General features: G+C 45.6%; 1 protein-coding gene across 1 annotated transcript in view; it reads right to left on the bottom strand.

The window, feature by feature from the left end:
- Positions 1-13,188, bottom strand: part of GlcAT-I (Glucuronyltransferase I) — a 122,086-nt gene that overhangs the window by 8,719 nt on the left and 100,179 nt on the right. Inside the window, exon 7 of the mRNA XM_068356059.1 lies at positions 1,548-1,856. Coding sequence (XP_068212160.1) covers positions 1,548-1,856 — 309 coding nt within the window. The remainder of the gene's footprint in view (positions 1-1,547; positions 1,857-13,188) is intronic.

Genomic DNA, 13,188 nt, shown 5'->3' on the forward strand with positions numbered 1-13,188 from the left:
TGAGGAAAGGAAATAAGGAAAAAAATAAGCTACAAGAGAAGTAATAAATAATCAAAATAAAATATTTTATGAACAGTAACAACATTAAATTAGATAATTTATATATAAACTATAAAAACTTCAAAACAAACAAGAGGTAGAGAAATAAAATAGAACAGCATGCTTGAGTGTACCCTTAAGCAAGAGAACTCTAATCCAAGACAGTGGAAGGCCATGGTACAGAAGCTATAGCACTACCCAGCCATAGAGTACAATGGTTTTATTTTGGAGTGGTGTTCTCCTAGAAGAGCTGCTTACCACAGCTAAAGAGTCTCTTCTACCCTTACCAAGAGGAAAGTAGCCACTGAACAATTACATTGCAGTAGTTATACCCTTGTGCAAAGAAGAATTACTTGGTATTCCCAGTTTTGTCATGTATGTGGACAGAGGAGAATACGGAAAGAATAGGCCAGACAATTCCGTGTATGTGTAGACAAAGACAAAATGAGCCGTAACCAGAGAGAGGGATCCAATGTAGTACTGTCTGGCTAGTTAAAGGATCCAATAACTCTCTAGTGGTAGTATCTCAACGGGAGGCATTATCCTTCTCCTCCTCCTTATCAATTTTTGGGGTTTCCCTTGAACTAAATTTTACTTTTTCATTACGAACTCTTAACATGGACAGCTATTATCTGAACATAAGGAAGATTAGAGATCACATTCTTCAAAATGATTATCTAAATCACAATATTCCAGCTTGAGAGAAAGAGGATCATGAACACCCAGCAATTTTCATGAACAATTTTCATGGGAATTACTAATAAATCTAGAAAGACATCTTTTATTATTGCTATTAACCTAAATCATAAACACCATCCAATCTTGAGAGGGTATACATCGATACTATATTTTATGTGAAGTTGACTAAATAATTGAAGAGAAAAGGGATGCTGAATACTAAAACTGAGGTTATTCCAATAACTACCAGATTATCTCAGTACTATACTAGAGGCCTAAGCCAATTGAAAGTAAAGAAAACTAGATTTTTAGTTTTAAGGTGAACATCGATATAAAGTTAGACTTCAAGACAAATATAAACATAACAGGAGTTTCTTGAAAATACATTACGTATATGCGAATAAAGTAAAAATTCATGAAAAACCTTGCTAAATCAAAATTGAAACTGGAATTAAAATCTAAATTGAATAAATTAAATACAGGTCTGTGGCTCAAAGTATATTATTGCTGTGATGAGTCAGGCAAAATAATGATGAGCTACAGTGAATAAAGGTATGTAATGGTAGCAAAATACAGTAATTAGGAGCTACAATGAATGGAGGTACGTAGAGGTATTCCCCACATCGGGAGAATGGGAGTCATTTGGCAACTGCTACTGGTACCTTTATGATAAGTTTTCATTTATGGGACCTGCAATGGTCTAATTTTTTCAAAACAAATAAAGGTTTGTATTTGTATAAGGAAACATATGACATTTGAAAAGAAATATGAAAGCAAATTAGAGATAAAGCACCTCTTCCTTAACAAATATGAAAACATTATTACATTACCTTTGTACACAGATCAGCTTTAGGTTCTAACTCAGATCGAGTGGTAATTTTTTCCAAGAAGTCTGATTCAAGGAAACCCCTCTTAGATTTGAATGAAAACTCAGCATCAGGACTTTCCATCAGAAGATTTAAATTTACAGCAAATCCAGCCATATCTGTAGCAAATGGACGATCTGGTCTCCAACCCGTAAGCCATCCAGAAACTTCATACCTACTCTCATGATCAACCAATAAAACTTGGGGTCTCTCTACCATAACACCTCCTACAAGCCCTACTGGCCATACCGATACTTTCTTTGTATCTCTCATCTGAAATCAGAAATAAAAAATAGATAAAAATAACATTCTATATTCTTAAAATAAAAAATTTTCTATTTTAACATCCACAATTTTCTTAAATAAACATGACACATTTGAAAGTAATATGTATTTTTCCTAACGATACAAACCTGTAGCTGCTTATTAGGGGATTATCTTTCGGCAAAGCTGGAAGACTAGCCATTAACACTTTCAAGCGAAGTGGCAACTAGCCAAACCACTAGTTAGCGAGGGTAGAGAGGGGTAGCGAGGGTTGCCAGCTACTCCTCTCACTCGCACAAAAATGCAAATTACTTTCAATTTTTCAATATTAATCTTACCCGATGATCATGTAGCTGTCAACTCTATTGCCCGACAGAAATCTACGGTCGGGATACGCCAGCGATCGCTATACAGGTGGGGGTGTACACAACAGCGCCATCTGTGGTCAGGTACTCCAGTACTTCTTGTCAACAAGTCCTCAATTTTTCCCCTGTCGTGCCACCGGCTAGACCTACTGGGATACGCTGTTGATTCTGGAGTTATTGCTCACGATTTGGTGATGTATTTGCTCTAGAGTTTAGCCTTCACTATTTTAATTTTATGTTTTTGAAAGATTTTCTTTGATAAGTCTCGTACTGTTTTCAAAGTTGAACTAACGTTTTGTTTAGTCTCCGCAGTTGTTGACGTTCAGAACGTTCAACTTGCGCTCTATCGTTACGATAGAGAGAGAGTATTCACGGTTTCACGTTGCAGTAAGAGTAAACCGATTCTAGCGTTTCGTTCATTCTTTCTTAGCTTAAATGGTTTTAATTCTAATAAAGGAGCTTTTTATTTGGGAAACCTTTCAGTTTTTTTCCTTTAACAAATAATATGTTTTAACGATATATATAATTGGGCTCATCTCTCAGGTTCTAAGTCAAGAGAGAGAGAGAGAGAGATAGAGACGGAGGGAGAGAGAGGAGGATAAACGTTTCGTTCAAGCGGGTAACGTTGTTCTCGTTTTTTGCTCTTCTCCCTAGCCAATAGAGGGGAAGAAAGTAAAACGTTTCTAGAGTTTTATTCTTGTTCCCAGGCTTTATGCGGTGAGAGATTTTAAACGTAGTTTATTTGATCTAGTGTTTAGTCTCTTTTCCAGCCACTGAATTCTTTATCTTTCATTATGTTTTTCTGTTACATTGTAATACTGTTTTCGCAATTACTACCTTTTAATGAAGGATAGGATTGCGTGTTTCAGGTACAAACCACTTAAAGTTTCGAGTTCAGTGAAATAAGTGCAAACAGAAAATCAAAAGTGATAAAGTGATATGCGCAAAGTGTTACAGTGTTGCGTTCGAGGGTTCGTCTGTTCGTGCCAGTGGTTCACCTAGTCTGGGACCTCTTACAAGCTCCCAAGCCCGGGGGAGAAGTAATGTCGAAGGACTTATGGGTTCCTCAGGCCTTGATCGACGAACAGACGTTTCCCACTGTGGTTTCGGGTGTATCTACACACGTTGCCGACGTGATCACCCCACCCACACAAAGACGGGAGAGCCCATTTATTCCTCGTCTGCGGAAGAGGTTTCTCGCAGAGACCATGGACCAAATCTTGCAGCTTTTAAGTGCAAGTCGGTCCCTTCCGCGCAAGTCCAACGGCCTAGGTGTAGCCACTGGGTCAGTTCGGACTCGCTGCAGTACGACAACTGCACACCTCCTAAGAGAGGCTAGGTGGTACCGCAACAGGCAGTAACTCCGTCTGTTGCCGCACCAGCTGTTTTAGACCCTCAGTCACAACGGACAGTAGCTCCGTTTGTTGTTGTCTTTCATAGACCCTAGTGGTCCATGCTGCAGACTTTACAGTCTCAGCTTGCTCCTTCATACAGGAGTATCATGCTGGAAGGTTGACAATGCAGCCTGTTTACCTACAACCCGCTGAGGTTGTGCGCTCAGCAGATACTGCGGCTGCCTGCTCCCACACCACACCTGTGAGAGCTCCTCCACCGATGCGCAGTCCTCACTGCCAGACGCATGTTCTTGCTGCACCATCTGCTAACATGCGTGAGCTGCCGCATCAGGAGTTGCCGGGTTCCAGCACTATGCGGCATTCTCCTCAGCCCATGCAGCATGCTCTGCAGACCTTACAGCATGCTCCGCATACCATGCAGCATTAGCCGCATTCCATGCAGCATGAGCCTCATACCATGCAGCATGAGCCTCATCCCATGCAGCATGAGCCTCATTCCATGCAGCATGAGCCTCATCCCATGCAGCATGAGCCGCATGCCATGCAGCATGAGCCGCATGCAGCATGAGCCGCATACCATGCAGCATGAGCCGCATACCATGCAGCATGAGCCGCATGCCTTACCTCATGCTCTGCATACCATACCGCATGCTCTGCATACCTTACAGCATGCTCTGCATACCTTACAGCATGCTCTGCATTCCATACAGCATGCTCTGCATACCTTACAGCATGCTCTGCATACCATACCGCATGCTCCTCAACCCACCGCAGCCCCTCCCACGCACCAGCACTCTGCTTTTGTTGTTGCCAGCTCCCACACTCCGACTGCGGAGAAGGTTGACGATGCACCCGTGGGCCTACACCTCCCACGGTTGTGCGCCCGGCATGGCTTCATGCTCTCACACTCTTGTTGTGAGAGCTCCTCCACCCATGCACAGTCAACCCTGCCAGATGTTTGATGACTCCCACACACAGAGCACTCCGTTGCCGTGCGGGAGCTACCACAAGCTGCCGTGTTTTGACACGGTGTGTCAGCCTCCGCAACACACTGTGGTTACCGCCACTCGCCAGCAGCAAACTAGTCAGGCAGGAGTTGAGGCTTACCCTCACTGAGAGAACTTAGCTTTTCTCGGATATGGTTCCTGTAGATGAGAAAGTGCTGTTCTCCCTCCTTCTGATATTCCCTTGAGGACTCTGTCATTTGGAGAGGAGCCTTAAGCTGCTTAGCCTCCTATGGACTTTTATTTAAGCATAACATGCTTCCAGGGAGGGTAAATGGTTCCGCTTCAGTCGCTAACCCCGTCTGTTGCCACACCTGCTCCCATAGACCTGGAGCTTTGTTGCAAGACATGCAGTCCAAGCTTAGTCCTTGATAGAGGATTTCTTTTTACGGAGTCAGTGTGTCACTGGGAAGACGTTCAACAACCAGCAGAGGTGACTTGTTGTGACGCGGTGCGGCAACCTCAGCAACCCGATAAAGAGTTGTCTGTACTACCCAGACAGTTTAGACAGTTTCGGGTTGTCGCTGTACTTCCTCGCTTCCCCATGGTTGACAGTTCACAGACTGTGCAGCAGTACCATGATCTTGTGTCCGGCTCCATCAGACGACTGGCTTTTAAGAGCTCCCACAAGTCGTCGCTGTCTGGAGAATCTCAGATGGACTATGGATCTGACCAAGGAACTGGGCCTCCTGGTCAATTTAGAGAAGTCCCAGCTCGTCCCATCCCAGACCTTTGTCTACCTGGGTATGGAGTTCAGAGTCGAGTTTTTTTGGGCTTTTCCGTCGGCCCCAAGGATCAACCAAGCCCTAAAATGCATCCAGAGCATGCTGAGAAGGAATCGATGCTCAGTCAGGCAGTGGATGAGTCTAACAGGGACACTTTCATCGCTGGCCCTGTTCATCGAGTTAGGGAGACTCCACCTCCGCCCCCTTCAGTATCATCTAGCTGCTCACTGGATAAAGGACATGACGCTAGAGACGGTCTCAGTTCCTGTTTCCGAAGAGATGAGGTCTACTCTAACGTGGTGGAAGAACAGCTTTCTTCTCAAGGAAGGTCTACCTTTGGCTGTTCAGAACCCCGACCGCCGTCTCTTCTCGGACGCATCAGACACGGGCTGGGGTGCGACATTGGACGGACAGGAATGCTCGGGAACATGGAATCAGGAGCAAAGGACACTTCACATCAATTGCAAGGAGTTGTTGGCGGTTCATCTGGCCTTGATAAACATCAAGTCCCTCCAGCTAAACAAGGTGGTGGAGGTGGACTCCGACAACACCACAGCCTTGGCTTACATCTCCAAGCAGGGAGGGACTCATTCGAGGAAGTTGTTCTAGATCGCAAGGGACCTCCTCATCTGGTCAAAAGATCGAAAGCTCACGCTGGGAACGAGGTTCATTCAGGGCGATATGAATGTCATGGCAGATCGCCTCAGCCGGAAGGGTCAGGTCATCCCCACAGAGTGGACCCTTCACAAGAATGTTTGCAGCAGACTTTGGGCCCTGTGGGGTCAGCCAACCATAGATCTGTTCGCTACCTCGATGACCTAGAGGCTCCCGTTGTATTGTTCTCCGATTCCAGACCCAGCAGCAGTTCACGTGGATGCTTTTCTGCTGGATTGGTCCCATCTCGACCTGTATGCATTCCCGCCGTTCAAGATTGTCAACAGGGTACTTCAGAAGTTCGCCTCTCACAAAGGGACACGGCTGACGTTGGTTGCTCCCCTCTGGCCCGTGAGAGAATGGTTCACAGAGGTACTGCAATGGCTGGTCGACATTCCCAGGATTCTTCCTCTAAGAGTGGACCTTCTACGTCAACCTCACGTAAAGAAGGTACACCCAAACCTCCACGCTCTTCGTCTGACTGCCTTCAGACTATCGAAAGACTCTCAAGAGCTAGAGGCTTTTCGAAGGAGGCAGCCAGAGCGATTGCCAGAGCAAGGAGGACATCCACTCTCAGAGTCTATCAGTCTAAATGGGAAGTCTTCCGAAGCTGGTGCCAGGCCAATGCAGTTTCCTCAACCAGTACCACTGTAACCCAGATTGCTGACTTCCTGTTACATCTAAGGAACGTAAGATCCCTTTCAGCTCCTACGATCAAGGGTTACAGAAGTATGTTGGCAGCGGTTTTCCGCCACAGAGGCTTGGATCTTTCCACCAACAAAGATCTACAGGACCTCCTTAGGTCTTTTGAGACCTCAAAGGAACGTCGGTTGTCCACTCCAGGCTGGAATCTAGACGTGGTCCTAAGGTTCCTTATGTCATCAAGATTTGAACCTCTCCAATCAGCCTCTTTTAAGGACCTCACATTAAAAACTCTTTTCCTCGTGTGCTTGGCAACAGCTAAAAGAGTAAGTGAGATCCACGCCTTCAGCAGGAACATAGTTTTCACATCTGAAACGGCTACATGTTCCTTGCAGCTCGGTTTTTTTGCTAAAAACGAGCTTCCTTCACGTCCTTGGCCTAAGTCGTTCGAGATCCCAAGCCTGTCCAACTTGGTGGGGAACGAACTGGAGAGAGTACTTTGCCCAGTTAGAGCTCTTAGGTACTATCTAAAAAGGTCAAAACCTTTACGAGGACAATCAGAAGCCTTATGGTGTGCTATCAAGAAGCCTTCTCTTCCAATGTCTAAGAACTCAGTTTCTTACTACATCAGGCTTCTGATTAGGGAAGCACATTCTCATCTGAAGGAAGAAGACCTTGCTTTGCTGAAGGTAAGGACACATGAAGTGAGAGCTGTGGCTACTTCAGTGGCCTTCAAACAGAACCGTTCTCTGCAGAGTGTTATGGATGCAACCTATTGGAAAAGCAAGTCAGTGTTCGCATCATTCTATCTCAAAGATGTCCAGTCTCTTTACGAGAACTGCTACACCCTGGGACCATTCGTAGCAGCGAGTGCAGTAGTAGGTGAGGGCTCAGCCACTACATTCCCATAATTCCATAACCTTTTTAACCTTTCTCTTGAATACTTTTTATGGGTTGTACGGTCGGCTAAGAAGCCTTCCGCATCCTTGTTGATTTGGCGGGTGGTCAATTCTTTCTTGAGAAGCGCCGAGGTTAGAGGTTGTGATGAGGTCCTTTAGTATGGGTTGCAGCCCTTTATACTTCAGCCACCTAAGAGTCGTTCAGCATCCTAAGAGGACCGCTACGCTCAGTAAGGAAGACGTACTTATTAAAGGCAGAGTAATGGTTCAAGTCGACTTCCTTACCAGGTACTTATTTATTTTTTATTGTTATTTTGAATAACTAATAAAAATGAAATACGGGATACTTAGCTTCTTTGTTAACATGTATACTGGTCTCCACCCACCACCCTGGGTGTGAATCAGCTACATGATCATCGGGTAACATTAATTTTGAAAAATGTTATTTTTATTACTAAAATAAATTTTTGAATATACTTACCCGATGATCATGATTTAAATGACCCGCCCTTCCTCCCCATAGAGAACCAGTGGACCGAGGAGAAAATTGAGGTCTTGTTGACAAGAAGTACTGGAGTACCTGACCACAGATGGCGCTGTTGTGTACACCCCCACCTGTATAGCGATCGCTGGCGTATCCCGACCGTAGATTTCTGTCGGGCAACAGAGTTGACAGCTACATGATCATCGGGTAAGTATATTCAAAAATTTATTTTAGTAATAAAAATAACATTTTTGTAAAATGATATTTTAATTATAAAATAAATTTTTGAATATACTTACCCGGTGAATATATAAAAGCTGCAACTCTGCGGCTCGACAGAAAACATACTAAAAAACTCGCGAGCGATCGCTATGAAGGTTGCGGGTGTGCCCACCAGCGCCAACTGTCGGCCAGATACCACTCTTGTATGTAAACAAAACCTTCAATTCTTCTCGTCCCGCTGTGTCTCTATTGGGGAGGAAGGGAGGGTCATTTAATTTATATATTCACCGGGTAAGTATATTCAAAAATTTATTTTATAATTAAAATATCATTTTTAAATATTTAACTTAGCCGGTGAATATATAATAGCTGATTCACACCCAAGGAGGTGGGTAGAGACCAGAGTTAATTATGTTTACAGCGTATAAGCTAAGAGTTTTTTCATTTTGGCAGTTATCAATATAACAAAACCAAAATAAATAGGTACCTGGTGAGGAAGTTGACTTAGACGATTACTCTGCCTTGTAAGTCTGTCTTCCTCACGGAGCCCAGCGATCCTCTTAGGATGCTGACAGACTCCCAGGAGCTGAAGTATCAAGGGCTGCAACCCATACAACAGGACCTCATCAAACCCCTAATCTGGGCGCTCTCAAGAAATGACTTTGACCACCCGCCAAATCAATCAGGATGCGAAAGGCTTCTTAGCCTTCCGAACAACCCATAAAACAATATTAAAAACATTTCAAGAGACAGATTAAAAGGATATTGGAATTAGGGAAGTGTAGTGGTAGAACCCTCACCCACTACTGCACTCGCTGCAACGAATGGACCCAGTGTGTAGCAGTCCTCGTAAAGAGTCTGGACATCTTTTAAGTAAAATGACGCGAACACTGACTTGTTTCTCCAAAAAGTCGCGTCCATAATACTTTGCAGAGATTTATTTTGCTTGAAGGCCACGGAGGATGCTATATCTCTAACTTCGTGCGTCTTAACCTTAAGCAAACATCGGTCTTTCTCATTCAAGTGAGAATGAGCTTCTCGTATTAAAAAAAAACTGATAAAATATGACAAAGAATTCTTTGACATAGGCAATGAAGGTTTCTTAACTGAGCACCATAATGCCTCAGATTTCCCTCGTAATGACTTAGTACGAGCTAAATCGAACTTAAGAGCTCTAACAGGACATAATACTCTTTCCAGTTCGTTGCCTACGATCTCTGATAAGCAAGGAATATCAAAAGATTTAGGCCAAGGACGAGAAGGCAGTTCATTTTTGGCCAGGAAACCAAGTTGAAGTGAACAAGTGGCTTTTTTCTGTAGAAAAGCCGATGTTCTTACTGAAGGCATGAAGTTCACTGACCCTTTTAGCCGAAGCCAAGCACACTAGGAAAAGTGTCTTGAGGGTGAGATCCTTCAGGGAGGCTGAATGTAATGGCTCAAACCTGTCTGACATGAGGAACCTTAGGACCACGTCTAAGTTCCATCCAGGAGTTGCCAAACGACGTTCCTTAGAGGTCTCGAAAGACTTAAGGAGATCTTGGAGATCTTTATTGTTGGAAAGATCTAAGCCTCTATGTCGAAAGACCGAAGCCAACATGCTCCTGTAGCCCTTAATCGTGGGAGCTGAAAGGGAGCGAACCTTTCTCAGATGTAAAAGAAAATCTGCGATTTGGGCTACAGAGGTACTGGACGAGGACACAGATGCTGACTTGCACCAGTCTCGAAAGACTTCCCACTTCGACTGGTATACTCTAATGGTAGAAGCTCTCCTAGCTCTTGCAATCGCACTGACTGCCTCCTTCGAAAATCCTCTAGCTCTTGAGAGTCTTTCGATAGTGTGAAGGAAGTCAGACGAAGAGCTGGGAGGCTTTGATGGACATTCTTTACGTGGGGCTGACGTAACAGATCTACCCTTAGAGGAAGACTTCTTGGAAAGTCTACCAGCCATTGAAGTACCTCGGTGAACCACTCTCTCGCGGGCCAGAGGGTAGCAACCAACGTCAACCTTGTCCCTCCGTGAGAGGCGAACTTCTGCAGTACCTTGTTGACTATCTTGAATGGTGGGAATGCATATAAGTCCATAAAAGACCAATCCAGTAGATTGCTTCTGTATCTAGGACTGGAGAGCAAAAGATTGGTAACCTTTTGGTCAACGAGGAGGCAAAGAGGTCTATGGTTGGTTGACCCCAAGAAGCCCAAAGACTCTTGCCCACGTCCTTGTGGAGGGTCCATTCCGTGGGTATCACGTATCACCTGACCCCTCCGACTGAGACAGTCTGCCAAGACGTTCAAGTCCCCCTGGATGAATCTCGTCAACAGGGAGATGCCTCGAATTCTAGACCATAAGAGAAGGTCCCTTGCGATCTCGAGCAGCGTGAAGGAGTGTGTGCCTCCTTGCTTGGAGATGTACGCCAAAGTTGTGGTGTTGTCTGAGTTGACCTCTACCACTTAGTTTCGAAGACGCTTCCTAATATCATCAAGGCCAAGTGGACTGCTAATAGCTCCTTGCCGTTGATGTGCATGCTCTTCTGACTTGAGGTCCAAAGACCCGCGCATTCCCGACCGTCCAGGGTCGCACCCAACCCAAACCCGACGCGTCTGAGGACAACACGTGGTTTGGGTTCTTGACTGCTAGGGATAGTCCCTCTCTCAGACTGATATTGCTGTCCCACCATTTCAGGCATGCCTTTATTGGTTCGGAGACTGGGAATGATACCGTCTCTAATGTCTAGTCCTAGTTCCAGTGAGAGGCTAGATGGAACCGGAGAGGCAGAAGGGGTAGTCTCCCTAGTGAGACAAACTGCTCCAGGGATGAGAGAGTCCCTACGAGACTGTTCCAACTCCTGACTGAATAAACGTTTTCTTTTAGGCATTAGTTGGACTTCGAGCAGGGCTTGACTGCGAATCTCCATCCCCAAAAATAGAATAATCTGGGATGGGATCAGTTGGGACTTTTAGGTTGACCACAAGTCCCAACTCCCTGGCCAGACTCAACGTCCAATGTAGATCCTGCAGACAGCGAAGGCTGGACGATGCTCTGAGAAGCCAGTCGTCCAAGTACAGGGAGGCTCGGATCCCCGATAGCTCGAAACTGGTACCCCACATTCCTGTAAACAAACCTCAGAAACGGTTGGGAATCCGGGTGTATAGGAATGTGGAAGTATGCCTCCTGAAGGTCGAGAGAGACCATCCAGTCGCCTTCCATAAATGCTGTCAAGACAGCCTGGTAGACTTCATCGTGAAGTTTGTCTTGACAATGAACACATTGAGCGCACTTGCCTCTTACGTACTCCTGCAGTGAACATGGCTGCCAAATCATGGAGCCATCCCTGAGGGACTTGTTCCTGCAGAGAACGTGGCTGTCAGATCATTGGAGCCATCCCTGAAAGCCTTGTTTATGCATGACATAATTGTACAGCAAAACCTCAAAGGCTCGAAAACAGCTGTGAAGTTGACCTGTAAAATCTTGGAGCGTCTCATGGCCAGGCGCCAGGGAGAGTCTATGAGGTTTGAGAAGTCTATCTGGGCAGAGGCAGGAACTCCCAAGCCGAGAACTTCTCTCGTGTCATATCAGACTCTCGCTCTATAAGCCAGTTTAAAAGAAGGGAAAGCAAAGGCTGTATCCCCCAAACTCCTCCTGGTGATAAACCAGTCGCCTAGCAAACGTAAAGCTCTCTAGGAGAGCGAGAGAGCACTAGCTTATAAAACAACGGCTTCGAAGTAGCTAGGCCTAGTGTAAGCTCTGACGTTTAGGCGAACGAGGAGCAGCAGTTACAAAAAGATCCGGACAAAGATCCTTAAAAATCAGCATGATTTATTTAAAGTCCATAGAGGGCTAAGCAGCTTTAGGCTCCTCTCCGTCTGACAGAGTCCTCAAGGGAATATCAGTAGTAGGGGGAACAGCAACTTCCTCATCTGAAGGAACCTTGTCCGATAATAGCTGAGTCTCAAGCAAGGGAGAGACCTACCGCGGTGGCAATGCTTTACAAGCAGAGTCCACACGCACTGGTGCATTAGTAGCGGACCAGGACGCAACGTCATGTAACTGCTTGACAGTCTGTGAACTGTCAACAACAACAGGTGCGAGAGACCAGGACGCAATGTCATGTAACTGCTTGACAGTCTGTGAACTGTCAACAACAACAGGTGCGTGAGGATGCACAGCGTCCACTCGAGACTGCTTTGACCACCTAGACTGAGCAGTCAAAACAACTCTAGAATGCGGAGGTTGACGCTCAGCGTCAAAACAAGTCAACTCCGATTGTTAGCGAACGTCCTGAACGTCAACAGGAGCATCAGCAAGTGGCCTAACGTCCAAATGTGGCTGAAAATCCACACGAGACCGCATCGAGTGTGGTTCTAAACAACCTGACTGACGTGACTTAGCTACGCCAACGTCAACAGGACGCACAAAGGAACGTTAGGGTGGCTGAAGCCAGGATCTCGATGAGATAAACGGCTAGGCTCAACGGACTTATCGGCAGAATAGTCTTCCATAAGGGAGGCAAGCTTATTCTGCATGTCTTGCCGTACAACCCATTTAGGATCAACGGAAATGGTTGCGGTAAGAGACGAGGGTAACGTCTGTGACCGCAAAACCTTGCCAACAAAAAGACTCTCGGAGTCTGTGTTACGCTTTTGTTAGGCGGCGAGCAGTCTTCCGATGACTGCATAGGGTCAGAGCTGTCCTAATGGCTACAACCAGGATGCTGGACCTGTCCTGAAAGGACTGACTTTCGCTTAAGGGCCTCGAAACCTTGTTTCAGGTTTCTTATGCGAAAAGCCTTCGGATGACGAGGAGAAAATCGTCTCTCTCGCCTTATGGTAGGGGTGATCTTGGTAAGATACACCCGATACCATAGAGGGAACGTCTGTTCGCTGATCAAGGCCTCTCGAACCCGTAAGTCGTACGACATTACTTCTCCCCTGGGCTTGGGAGCTTGCAAGAGGTCCCGGACTAGGCGAACGACAGGCACGAACAGACGAACCCT

This window comes from Palaemon carinicauda, chromosome 2 (assembly GCF_036898095.1).
Source record: "Palaemon carinicauda isolate YSFRI2023 chromosome 2, ASM3689809v2, whole genome shotgun sequence".
Classification (NCBI taxonomy): domain Eukaryota; kingdom Metazoa; phylum Arthropoda; class Malacostraca; order Decapoda; family Palaemonidae; genus Palaemon; species Palaemon carinicauda.